Raw genomic sequence first — 13,183 nt, 5'->3', positions numbered from 1 at the left:
CAAGTAAAACTAGAAAATCAGTGTAAAAATATGAAGAAAACCTATAGTGTTTAAAATATAAGCCTTAATAAATAAAGGGTCACTAGCTTTTATTTTAAATTTCAAGTAGTCTTAACTGCTAAGGTGTTTCTATGACAACCTCATTTATAATGCTACGTACCTAAATTTATATTTCATATTCCTTCCAAAGTTTTTTGTTAACCGAATTATCATGAATTTTGACGTCAAAATATGGCTTCTGTCAGACATGTGACGTCAATTAAACACTAAACGTTGTTATGTGGAGTGTAAAATTAATTGGCTATTGCAAAAAAATTACTTACACAGTATTAGAATTAATTACTTTCTTTAATTAGATATTTCGCCCGAGTATTGATATCAAATTGATGACGACAACAAGACCTAAGATCTAAGATCAAAGACCTGTGTATAAAGAAGAGTTTTATTAAGCTTCTAAGATCAAAGAACTGTGTATAAAGAATAGTTTTATTTTTAAAAAACAAACGAAAAGTTTCTTCAGTTTATAAAAGAGAGCCAGAAATATCGTTTTTTCTTACTCAGATAATCACCAACGGTTCTCTACACAACAAGATACAACGTGGTCTGTTCAAACCACCTACACACAGTGTAAACGGGTTGCATTATTTACTACGGGGCTGGGTTTTTACCACAATAGAAAATAAATGGTTTCACTCGATAAAACAATGTATCTGTTACCATAGACAATACGTGCATATTGGTTGGTTATAGAAACTGATGTTCTTTGAAAACATTCAGTTGTAATGTATTTGTTGGGTAGTTTTCACAGTTCAGTAAAATGTTCCTAAATCTGACTTATCAATCGGTTTCCTTGGGCTTTATGCTGTGTCTACTGTGAGGTATCGAACTTTAGATTTTCGTGCTGTAAGTACGTAAAATTACTACTGTTTCATCGGGGAACGCCCCAAAACCTTTTCGTCTTACTTGTTTTTACTATAGCGAACACTGTAAAATATTCCAGTATGTGATTTAGAAAAGTTTTTTATCCTACTTGTTTTTACTATAGCGAACACTGTAAAATATTCCAGTATGTGATTTAGAAAAGTTTTTTTATCCTACTTGTTTTTACTGTCATGAACATAATGTGATTTACTAAACTTTTTTATCCTACTTGTTTTTACTGTCATAAGCATAATGTAATTTACTAAACTTTTTGATCTTACTTGTTTTACTGTCATGAACATAATGTAATCTACTAAACGTTTTGATCTTACTTGTTTTACTGTCATGAACATAATGTGATTTACCAAACGTTTTGATCTCACTTATTTTTACTGTCATGAACATAATGTGATTTACTAAACTTTTTTATCCTACTTGTTTTTACTGTCATAAGCATAATGTAATTTACTAAACTTTTTGATCTTACTTGTTTTACTGTCATGAACATAATGTAATCTACTAAACGTTTTGATCTTACTTGTTTTACTGTCATGAACATAATGTGATTTACCAAACGTTTTGATCTCACTTGTTTTTACTGTCATGAACATAATATGATTTACCAAACGTTTTGATCTCACTTATTTTTACTGTCATGAACATAATATGATTTACTAAACGTTTTGATCCCACTTGTTTTTACTGTCATGAACATAATATGATTTACTAAACGTTTTGATCCCACTTGTTTTTACTGTCATGAACATAATATGATTTACTAAACGTTTTAATCCCACTTGTTTTTACTGTCATGAACATAATATGATTTACTAAACGTTTTGATCCTACTTGTTTTGTTTATTCTTGTTTCACAACCTCATTACATCTATAAACCTCGTTGTTTGTCGATGGTTTATTTATTTTCGTGTTATTACATTCATTGTAATTTGTTGTTATTGTTGTCAGTAGTTTGTTGGTACGTTATTGAATCCATCAATATCGGGTTTTATAGTTTGTTGGTGCAAGTGGTACAGAAAACTGGTCTCATAGTTACTAGAGTTAACGTTCTCTTAGGTAGCCACTTTCCTGATTATTAACTTCCGTAATATTCTGTGATTATACCATTAAAATACATCGGAATATGTCTTTTACACCTTCTGTGAACGGTCAGTTTCAGGCTTATCAGTTTTATTATTGTACTGATTTAAAGGAAGTTATAATTGATATTATTAGAGGTGACGTAATTTTGATATTCTAGATTAACTGAAAGTGTGACGCTGTTATAATCCTGTTTGTCAGCACAAGTTGTCGTCATCAATTTGATATCAATACTCTTTGATCTTAGAAGCTTAATAAAACTATTCTTTACACACAGGTCTTTGATCTTAGAAGCTTAATAAAACTATTCTTTACACACAGGTCTTTGATCTTAGAAGCTTAATAAAAATATTCTTTATACACAAGTCTTTGATCTTAGAAGCTTAATAAAACTATTCTTTATACACAGGTCTTTGATCTTAGAAGCTTGATAAAACTCTTCTTTATACACAGGTCTTTGATCTTAGAAGCTTAATAAAACTATTCTTTATACACAGGTCTTTGATCTTAGAAGCTTAATAAAACTATTCTTTATACACAGGTCTTTGATCTTAGAAGCTCAATAAAACTATTCTTTACACACAGGTCTTGGATCTTAGAAGCTTAATAAAACTCTTCTTTATACACAGGTCTTTGATCTTAGAAGCTTAATAAAACTATTCTTTATACACAGGTCTTTGATCTTAGAAGCTTAATAAAACTATTCTTTATACACAGGTCTTTGATCTTAGAAGCTTAATAAAACTATTCTTTATACACAGGTCTTTGATCTTAGAAGCTTAATAAAACTATTCTTTATACACAGGTCTTTGATCTTAGAAGCTCAATAAAACTATTGTTTACACACAGGTCTTGGATCTTAGAAGCTTAATAAAACTCTTCTTTATACACAGGTCTTTGATCTTAGAAGCTTAATAAAACTATTCTTTATACACAGGTCTTTGATCTTAAAAGCTTAATAAAACTCATTTTTATACACAGGTCTTGGATCTTAGAAGCTTAATAAAACTATTCTTTATACACAGGTCTTTGATCTTAGAAGCTTAATAAAACTATTCTTTATACACAGGTCTCTGATCCTAGAACCTAAATTTAATTTCGGTTTGCATCTAACACTTACATAAATTATCTACAATAACTTTACGAAGGTCTGAAAAGCTCTTAATAATTACCATTACATTTTAAAACGTAAAGTATTGAGAGGTTAAATGAATGTTAGCTTTCAGAAGTGTTGAACAAGATAACTGCACTCTTCTATCGGAAGATTTCCCAAGAGCACTTGCACTCGAAGAGTCAATTAAAACATCAATAACAACATGAAAATCCATCGTTTCTACTAGCTTCTAGAAGCTGTTTAGTCATAATCTTGGAGAGCTTATAGACTTAGAGCTTAAACTGAAGTTAAATATGTATTTTTATATAGACAAAGCGTGATTCAAACTAATGGAACCTTGATGGTGGAACAGAGTTCTTTTCAAATCGTAATTCAAAGTTAAAAGGAATAATCTCTTCAAATTAGGGTTGTTACTAATAACGAGATAAGGCCAATCAACTTCAATTAACTTTTCAGTATTTTGTCCACAAGCATTAACCTTGTTAAATCTATTTGCATTAAGTATGTTTGTTATAAACCTCAAAGCTAATTTTTATTTTATTTTACTATAATTTATTCATTATTTACTGTCAAACCTTTCCGGATCCTCAACTTTCGTCTCAGTTGAATTGGTATGGGTAAAACTAAAAAAATGTGTAATTTTAGCCTTTCATATAACTTAGGTGCTCGAAACTAAATACCATCCATTGTGTTTTACGTGTTTGACTTCCAACGCCACCATGACCACAGTTTTCTGTTAACATGTACATATTAAACGTCATGTTGTCCACTGTGCTGTGCTAACAGATGCATATTAAACTTCATGTTGTCAACTATGTTAAAACAATAAATTAAAAGTACGTTTTAAAATGATAGATTGTTGTTGTTTTTTTTACATTTACAATGAAACTTGCTGAAGAAAAAAAAAGAATTTCTACTGGCAGAGGACAAAGAAAACTATCTACCATAGAAATCAAAATGGTGGAAAGTAGTAATTCGAAAAGAAAACAGTGAAAAATATATATATTTGTTGTACCATTTTGTGGATTATTTATTTGTTTGTCTAGGAGAAATCACGCATATTCTAAAAGATATATATCGACATCACTGATCTCGCCTATTCTACTCTATCATCGTTACAACGTCCATTTCTTCCTATTTATCTCTTCATAAAAATATATACAAATTAAATTTTTTTCCAGATAAACTGTTATTCTGTCATCGATTAATTGTAACTTGTTAGAAATACTAATAATTAGGAATCAGGAAATTTCTTTTATATTATTACACTGATATATAAGAATGGGTTGCCACGTTTCTTCTTCGTGTAACATACGATACAACATTTCAGTAAAGGAAAAAATCAAATAAAAATAAATGCTTTGGAACTCTGGCGGAAAAAAGCCGAGAATTGTTTGTTTGTTTGTTTTGAATTTTGCACAAAGCTACTCGAGGGCTATCTGTGCTAGCCGTCCCTAATTTAGCCGTGTAAGACTAGATGGAAGGCAGCTAGTCATCACCATCCACCGCCAACTCTTGGGCTACTCTTTTACCAACGAATAGTGGGATTGACCGTCACATTATAACGCCCCCACGGCTGAAAGGGCGAGCATGTATGGCACGTCGGGGATGCGAACCTGCGACCCTCAGATTACGAGTCGCACGCCTTAACACGCTTGGCCCTGCTGGACCCTAAAAGCAGAGAATGAGAAAGGCGCACTTAATATAATATACCTCAAAAACTGATGATAATCCTAACATAGTGATTGTAATAGAATTAAGAGTTTAAATAATAGAAAGTTTGTTTGCAATTTAAGTACAAATCTAAACAATGGACTAACTATACTTTGCATACCACGAGTACCGAAACCCGATACCCGTGTTGAAAGTGTGCAGACACGCCGCTGTGCCACCAGGTAGCATAATACAAAGCCTTAATAAAAACCTTAAGACTTTGAAATGATTACTAAATACCAAAGATATATGTACTTGTACTTTATAAGAATATAATGCTAATAAAGAAGGCGGTGTCGAACAACAGTGCGTAATCATGTCCATCAGCACCAACACAATAAACAACGATGTAAGAGATACTCCGAAGGAAATATAAACGTAAAAAGTATCAGTAGAAAACATTCAGTACAAAAACACTGTCTTGAACTTTCATTTGGACTGCGATGACACTTTATTTGTAGAGATTTGTTCATTAATAATAAATAATTCTCGTGCTGGATGTAAGTGATCAGGTAAATAAAATTGTTTACTTCATAAAATCAGAGTGATCTTTACTCTTTACACAATGTCAATGACAGACTTCATAAAATCAGAGTGATCTTTACTCTTTACACAATGTCAATGATAGACTTCATAAAATCAGAGTGATCTCTACCTCTTTACACAATGTCAATGATAGACTTCATAAACTCAGAGTGATCTTTACTCTTTACATAATGTCAATGATAGACTTCATAAACTCAGAGTGATCTCTACTCTTTACACAATGTCAATGATAGACTTCATAAAATCAGAGTGATCTCTACCTCTTTACACAATGTCAATGATAGACTTCATAAAATCAGTGATCTTTACTCTTTACACAATGTCAATGACAGACTTCATAAACTCAGAGTGATCTCTACTCTTTACACAATGTCAATGATAGACTTCATAAAATCAGAGTGATCTCTACCTCTTTACACAATGTCAATGATAGACTTCATAAAATCAGAGTGATCTCTACCTCTTTACACAATGTCAATGATAGACTTCATAAAATCAGAGTGATCTCTACCTCTTTACACAATGTCAATGATAGACTTCATAAACTCAGAGTGATCTCTACTCTTTACACAATGTCAATGATAGACTTCATAAACTCAGAGTGATCTCTACTCTTTACACAATGTCAATGATAGACTTCATAAAATCAGAGTGATCTCTACCTCTTTACACAATGTCAATGATAGACTTCATAAAATCAGAGTGATCTCTACCTCTTTACACAATGTCAATGATAGACTTCATAAACTCAGAGTGATCTCTACTCTTTACACAATGTCAATGATAGACTTCATAAACTCAGAGTGATCTTTACTCTTTACACAATGTCAATGATAGACTTCATAAAATCAGAGTGATCTCTACTCTTTACACAATGTCAATGATAGACTTCATAAACTCAGAGTGATCTTTACTCTTTACACAATGTCAATGATAGACTTCATAAAATCAGAGTGATCTTTACTCTTTACACAATGTCAATGATAGACTTCATAAAATCAGAGTGATCTTTACTCTTTACACAATGTCAATGATAGACTTCATAAACTCAGAGTGATCTTTACTCTTTACACAATGTCAATGATAGACTTCATAAAATCAGAGTGATCTCTACTCTTTATACAATGTCAATGATAGACTTCATAAAATCAGAGTGATCTTTACTCTTTACACAATGTCAATGATAGACTTCATTTAACACTTCTTTATTGAGAACACAACTCAGGTTTCTTGTTTATCAAATGGAAAGTGTTGATACGTATTCAGACAAATATTTAAAAAGTGTAATATCAAATGAATGTTTTGAGAAACAGGTATGCAATGAAATCACTTATTTTATATTTAGTATTTTTACCAGCTGAGAACAGTATTAACTCTCAAATATTTAATTTTAATAAGTCATTGTTAATGTGACACGTAACAACCTAGATGTAGGTAGTTATACAATATATTTATGTAGATATTTGAAAACATTCCTGGCACAGGGATAATTAATGTTTTATATCCAAACTGGCGGCGAAAAAAAGTTCAATTAAATTCACAGTAGAAAATTATATTTGCCTTTAAGAGATTCAACCTGAGTCTATATTCGTTAAAAAGATAATGTTTCTGTAGATTGAAACGAGACAAACGCGAAGTATTGTTTCTGTAATTTGTTTTTATCGAAGTTAATAACAGTTAACAATTTTTGATTGATATAGTAAGATATTCAAGCGTACCGTCCTATCTCCGAGATTTTTTACAATGCAGTGAAGATAAATGGTTTGGCCGAGTTGTGCAGTGGCGTTTTTCTGTTTTTTGTAGAAATGAGGAAGAAATTTATCAGCTGACGCTGTTTTCAGTTCTTCTGTTGTAGACATTTGTTTCCAAGGCTCCATCTTCCAGGCGATGCTGCCCTCTGTTGATCGTTCTGTGAAAGGTTAGTAAATATGTTTATTTAACTAATAAATCTAAATATTAAATCATGTTAATCTAACTTAGGATACCCACGTTCTACTACCAGATTCTAAGGTTCCCTCATGATTCACAGTGGTCTCAATGCATCACTCAAAGTCTCCATTACCTCAATTTCTTGTACAGCTCCCCTAATGCACCAGTACTTTATATTTGTTTGTTACTATTTCCCGAACTTAATTTAGTTCAACTTGTTCTCGTGTTTATGTTTGAATTTTTATTATGTTCCATCATTCTTTAACTGTTTTCTGTGATACCATATTCCAAACTCATAAGTTAATAGAGCGTTGTTATTTAAATGAAATATCTTTTTTATGATTTTTATACTATTTTGTTTATATCTGAACTCTTATTGCAGAACCAATACTTTTTACAGTTTTGTTTGCGGTTGTATCCAAACTTAATTTCGTTCAAGAATTTGAAAACAATAACGTTAATTTTAACTATTACATTCATTTTATTTTCATATTCTCTCTTTTCCACTATTACGCTATCTTTCACTTGCCTTTGAGAAAAATGTAAGTTCTAGCGAGTTATCTTTGAGTTAACGTTGAGGAAAATGTAAATCTCTAGAACTTACATTTTTGTCAACGTTGACCGAAACATGAGATCTAGCAACGTAATTTGGCTTTGAATAAACAGAAATATAACAACTAATGAGGCTTATGTTTCACTTAACGTTGACAAAAATGTAACAGATAGCGACATGAATTTGTCTTGTTCATAGATAAGTAAGAGCTAGCGACCTAATTTTATCTTTTATTGACAGAAAGGTGAGAGCTCGCGACCTAAGTTTGTCTTGGTGAGAAAACTTCAGGTCTTGTTTGTATGCAGCTATAGAATTTGGATTATCCATTAAATTTTAATCGAAATCGACTGGTTAGTGTATCTTGTTAGATTTGAAAAAAAAATTAACTACTGGGAAGAATATTGCATTTTATATGTCCACAAAAAAAATAACAAGTAACCAATTCTTAATACTTTCTGATGTATTTCGTCTGTAACACAAAAGAACATAATAAAACCAGAAGACAAGTGGTTAAGTTTAAAAACCTGGAATAATTCACGTATTAATTACAGTATTAAAACAACTTTAGAGACATAGCGGACTTCTTTAACAGCAACAATTAGAACATCTTCAGTCTTAAAAGACACCATCAATAGAAATAAAATACGCAGTTAGCCTGAAATAATAATTTATTTTTCAATGTTTACACTTTTGTAGTTAGATTTATTTTTATTTATCATTTCCTGGGGAAGAACGTGTTAAACTCACAAAAAGCCACCTCTTAAACTGAACTGTTTCATATTGTAGTCGCTAGGATATCATTTCACAGCTTCAAGTGATGAAGATAAATCCACCGAATCAATTGAAACTGTAGTCCTAAGTATTCTAGTAAACCTACCTCTGCAAAGCATTTAAAGACCACTAAGGATAACCATTAGCTATAAGCTCGCAAGGTTCTTCTGACAACTTTAAGAGCCACCTTAGGTCTCTCTTGATACCGCGACCAAAATCTGTGATATGGGTCTCAGGTGGTATTCTGCCATATAAATCTCAGCTTCATAGCATGCACTAAGCCTTGCAAGGACAGTGTGAATACGATGACATGAAACACTAATGTTTCACTCACTAGTAGAATCTTATATAATACATTATAACATATAAGAATGAACCAGAAATTAAATAAAAAATAACTGTAGAGCACTTTCCTAAAAAAAAAAAAACATTTCATTTTCTCAACATTTCTTTGTCATATTCATTTCTTATTCGCTGGAATGAGTATGCTATTCACATGAGATGCTATAACTTCTAGAGTAGAGAGTTTTCTATTCTCTTCCATTACGAATATAAATCGCATTATTTTCTCCAACATGTAAAGTACACATTTTTTGTATATTATGTTTGTTTGTTTGTTTTTGAATTTCGCGCAAAGCTACTCGAGGGCTATCTGCACTAGCCATCCCTAATTTAGCAGTGTAAGACTAGAGAGAAGGCAGCTAGTCATCACCACCTACCGCCAACTCTTGGGCTACTCTTTTACCAACGAATAGTGGGATTGACCGTCACATTATAACGTCCCCACAGCTGAAAAGGCGAGCATGTTTGGTGCGACGGGGATGCGAACCCACGACCCTCAGATTACGAGTCGCACGCCTTAACCCACCTGGCCATGCCGGGCCCTGGTATATTATGAATGTTAAAAGAGGAACACTTTCTCTACATTAATAAAACAAAACTAAACAGGAATGTTTCTCTAGATTAACAAAGAGGAATTTGGGGTAAAATTAGTTTTTTTCGAACATGAGACAATGTTTTCATGCGATAATTTGTTTTTATTGTCGTTTGCTAAAATCTTGTGTTTTGGAAATTATTCTTTGTCTTGATAACGTTTAGATGTTTGTAATAAATATCTAAATAATAAAGCTTAAAATTATCAAACAGTCTCAAAGTTATTAAAATGTATTTAAATTATTATTTTTGTTATATATCTGAGTTGTTTTTTTAATTCTGATACATATTGGAAAAGTATCTTCTAATAATTTAACATTTTAAAAGCTCTCAATTAAATACACGAAACCAAATAATATTAATTCGCCTTGCACAGGAAGGCCTAACCCTTACAGGAAGGAAGCGTTTTCCTAGATTTAAGTGTTACATTTAACATGACAACCATTGAAACTGTTCATATTAGACTAAGTTTCATGATCCTTGTCTACAAAGCAACGGTTCGTGTAGGACTAATTTTCAACATGTTCCACAAACAATGGATCGTGTAAGACCAAGTTTTGCCATTCTTGTCTACAACCAATGGTTCAAGTATGACTAAGTTTCATCATTCTGGTCTACAAAACAACGGCTCTTGTAGGACTAAGTTTCAAATCAGTGTGTGAGCTACTGATCCATCGATTTACAATATTAGCTGGCTTACAAACAATGCCCCAGTCGCTAGTGGTCAAACCGCGCATACCATTCTCTTATTCCAAGTTGATTGAAAAGCCAATTAAATTATCCATGCTCTACTGATGGAGCAGCTTCTATGGAAGAACAATTTCATTATCTAGCTTCTAATCCAATATAGAACCAAAGCCTAAAGCTTTCTATTTACACAACAGAATTATCCAATGACAGTAGATGTGAACCTTTTCATCTATCGTGCATACGTATAAAGTGAAGGTATTAGAGGAAGTTAAAATAACTAGAATAAAGTAATATTTAGTTGACCAAATGGGTGTAAAAGGTGCGTTTAGTTTAAGTATATAAACGACAAGGGGTTTGGGTAGCATTTAAACCAATGTTTGTAAACCTAATAAATAATGCACTGTATTATTTGTGGTAAGATAAATTATGAAGACAGTAAAACATACAGCACAAATTTGTTGAATATCAAATAACATGTACCAGTGAATGAAATGGTCATGAGACAAATGACTCGGTGTTTGTCAGTTCACGATTAAAATATTTAACTTGGCTTAAATGAAGCATTTCCACATGCTTTATTTATAGTGCAAAACCAACATCACAGAAACGTCATTATTAGAGGCACCTGACGTGGACGTAGCTTATGAATGACTTATGATCGTTTGTACACTATATTTAGTGACTCGTGAAGTATTTACGATTGTTTTATCCGTAGTTAGTGATTGGGAAAAAAATTGTAACTGTTTGTTCATTGTATTTAGTGATTACTATATAATTTCTAACCGTTCATTCAACGTATTTAGTGATTAGTAAATTTTTGAATTTCTTCGTATATAGTGACTGGTGAATAAATTTTGACTCTTTGTTCACCGCATTTAGTAATTAGTAAATAATTTTTGACTGTTTGTTCACCGTATTTAGTGACTGGTGAATAATGTTTGACTCTTTGTTCACCGTATTTAGTAACTGGTGAATACATTTTGACTGTTTATTCACCGTAGTTAGTAATTACTAAATTTCTTACTGTTTTTTTCGTCGTATTTAGTGATCACTAAACAATGTTTGACTGTTTGCTCAACGTATTTAGTGATTAGTAAATAATTTTGACTGTATGTTCACCGTATTTGGTGACTGGTAAACAAATTTTAACTGTTTGTTCACCATATTTCGCGATCAGTAAATAATTTGTTTACTGCTTGTTCACTGCATTTAGTGATTATTAAATAATTTTTGACTATTTGTTCATCGTATTTAGTGACTAGTAAATACTTTTTTTTACTCTTTGTTCACGTATTTAGTGACTGGTGAATAAATTTTAGCTGTTTGTTCATGATGTTAAGTAATTAATAAATAATTTTGACTGTCTTTTCACTGTATTTAGTGATTACTAAACGATTTTTTACTGTTTCTTCAACGTATTTAGTGATTAGTAAATACTTTTTGACTGTTCGTTCACTGTATATAGTGATTACTAAATGTTTTACTGTTTGTTCACCGTATTTGATGACTAGTGAATAACTTTTAACTGTTTGTTCACCGTATTTAGCGATCAGTAAATAATTTCTGACTATTTCGTCACCGTATTTAGTAATTACTTAATTGTTGACTGTTTGTTCACTGCATTTAGTGGCTGATAAATAGATTTTGACTATTTGTTCACTGTATTTAATTATTACTAAATTTTGACTGTTTGTTCACCGTATTTGGTGACTAGTGAATAAATTTAACTCTTTGTTCACTGTATTTAGTGATTATTAAAAAACATTTGACTATTTGTTCACCGTATTTAGTGACTGGTGAATAAATTTTAACTGTTTGTTCATCGTATTTAGTCATTAGTAAATAATTTATTTACTGTTTGTTCACCGTGCTTAGTGACTGGTGAATGACTTTGTACTTTTGTTCACTGTATTTAATGATTACTAAGTAATTTCTGACTGTTTGTTAACTGCATTTAGTTATTACTAAACAATTTCTGACTGTTTGTTCACTGCATTTAGTGATCACTAAACAATTTTTCACTGTTTGTTCACTGCATTTAGTGATTACTAAACAATTTTTGACTGCTTGTTCACTGTATTTAGTGATTAGTAAATACTTTTTGACTGTTTGTTCACTGTATCTAGTGATCAGTATATACCTTTTGACTGTTTGTTCACTGTATTTAGTGATTATTAAATAATTTGTTTCCTGTTTGTTCACTGTATTTAGTAATTATTAAATAATTTGTTTACTCTTTTTTCACTCTATTTAGTGATTAGTAGATATTTATTGTTTGTTCATTGTATTTAGTAAACAAATTGCAACATCTCACTGTTTAGTTTGATGCAAACAACAGACTAAAGCTACATATATACGCTCTTCTTATTTCTAGTAATATCATTTTTCTAAACTTACCGTAGGAATTACATGCTGTTAGAAGTAAGACACATGTCACTACCACGTATAATAGCACCTTCACTTGACTAGTCCATATCATTAGATTTCTTTCCATAGTCACTGCCACTTGTTAAATGGATTCTTTCGAGCGCGGGAGAATAACGGGTACTAGAGGGCACGTGCGGCGTGCACGTCTCGCATTCTGACAAATATTTCTCCTGTGGCCAGTCGAAGCACTTTTAACATTTTAACATCGGTGGGTGGAAAGAATTCAAGGATGTCTGAAAAGTTTCCTCGTTCACTTGTTCCCAAACGTGTGACGTTCTTATTGCTAGGGTAATAAAGAGAACATGTCTCGCTTAGAGTGCCGTGAATGTTAAAGTTCGTTCGGTGCAGAGCATGAAATCGTCTTTGTGATCACGTGAGGTTGTCATGTGATATTCCACTTCATGTTGCTAGGACGAGGAAACCATTGAAATTAACGTGAGTGTGTTCTCCAATACACACTGATTTTACCGATAAACAAGTTTGTAGCA

At 31.9% G+C, this 13,183-nt stretch overlaps 1 protein-coding gene across 1 annotated transcript in view; it reads right to left on the bottom strand.

The window, feature by feature from the left end:
* LOC143235291 (zwei Ig domain protein zig-8-like) overlaps positions 1-13,041 on the bottom strand; it is a 50,654-nt gene extending 37,613 nt beyond the window's left edge. Inside the window, exons 1-2 of the mRNA XM_076473290.1 lie at positions 12,666-13,041; positions 7,111-7,301 (exon numbers count right to left, since the gene is read on the bottom strand). Coding sequence (XP_076329405.1) covers positions 7,111-7,301; positions 12,666-12,762 — 288 coding nt within the window. The 5' untranslated portion in view covers positions 12,763-13,041. The remainder of the gene's footprint in view (positions 1-7,110; positions 7,302-12,665) is intronic.
* Positions 13,042-13,183: the final 142 nt, after the last annotated feature.

This window comes from Tachypleus tridentatus, chromosome 2, assembly GCF_004210375.1.
Source record: "Tachypleus tridentatus isolate NWPU-2018 chromosome 2, ASM421037v1, whole genome shotgun sequence".
Lineage (NCBI taxonomy): Eukaryota > Metazoa > Arthropoda > Merostomata > Xiphosura > Limulidae > Tachypleus > Tachypleus tridentatus.
The sequence above is the reverse complement of the archived record's forward strand: the minus strand, read 5'-3'. Positions and strand labels throughout refer to the sequence as shown.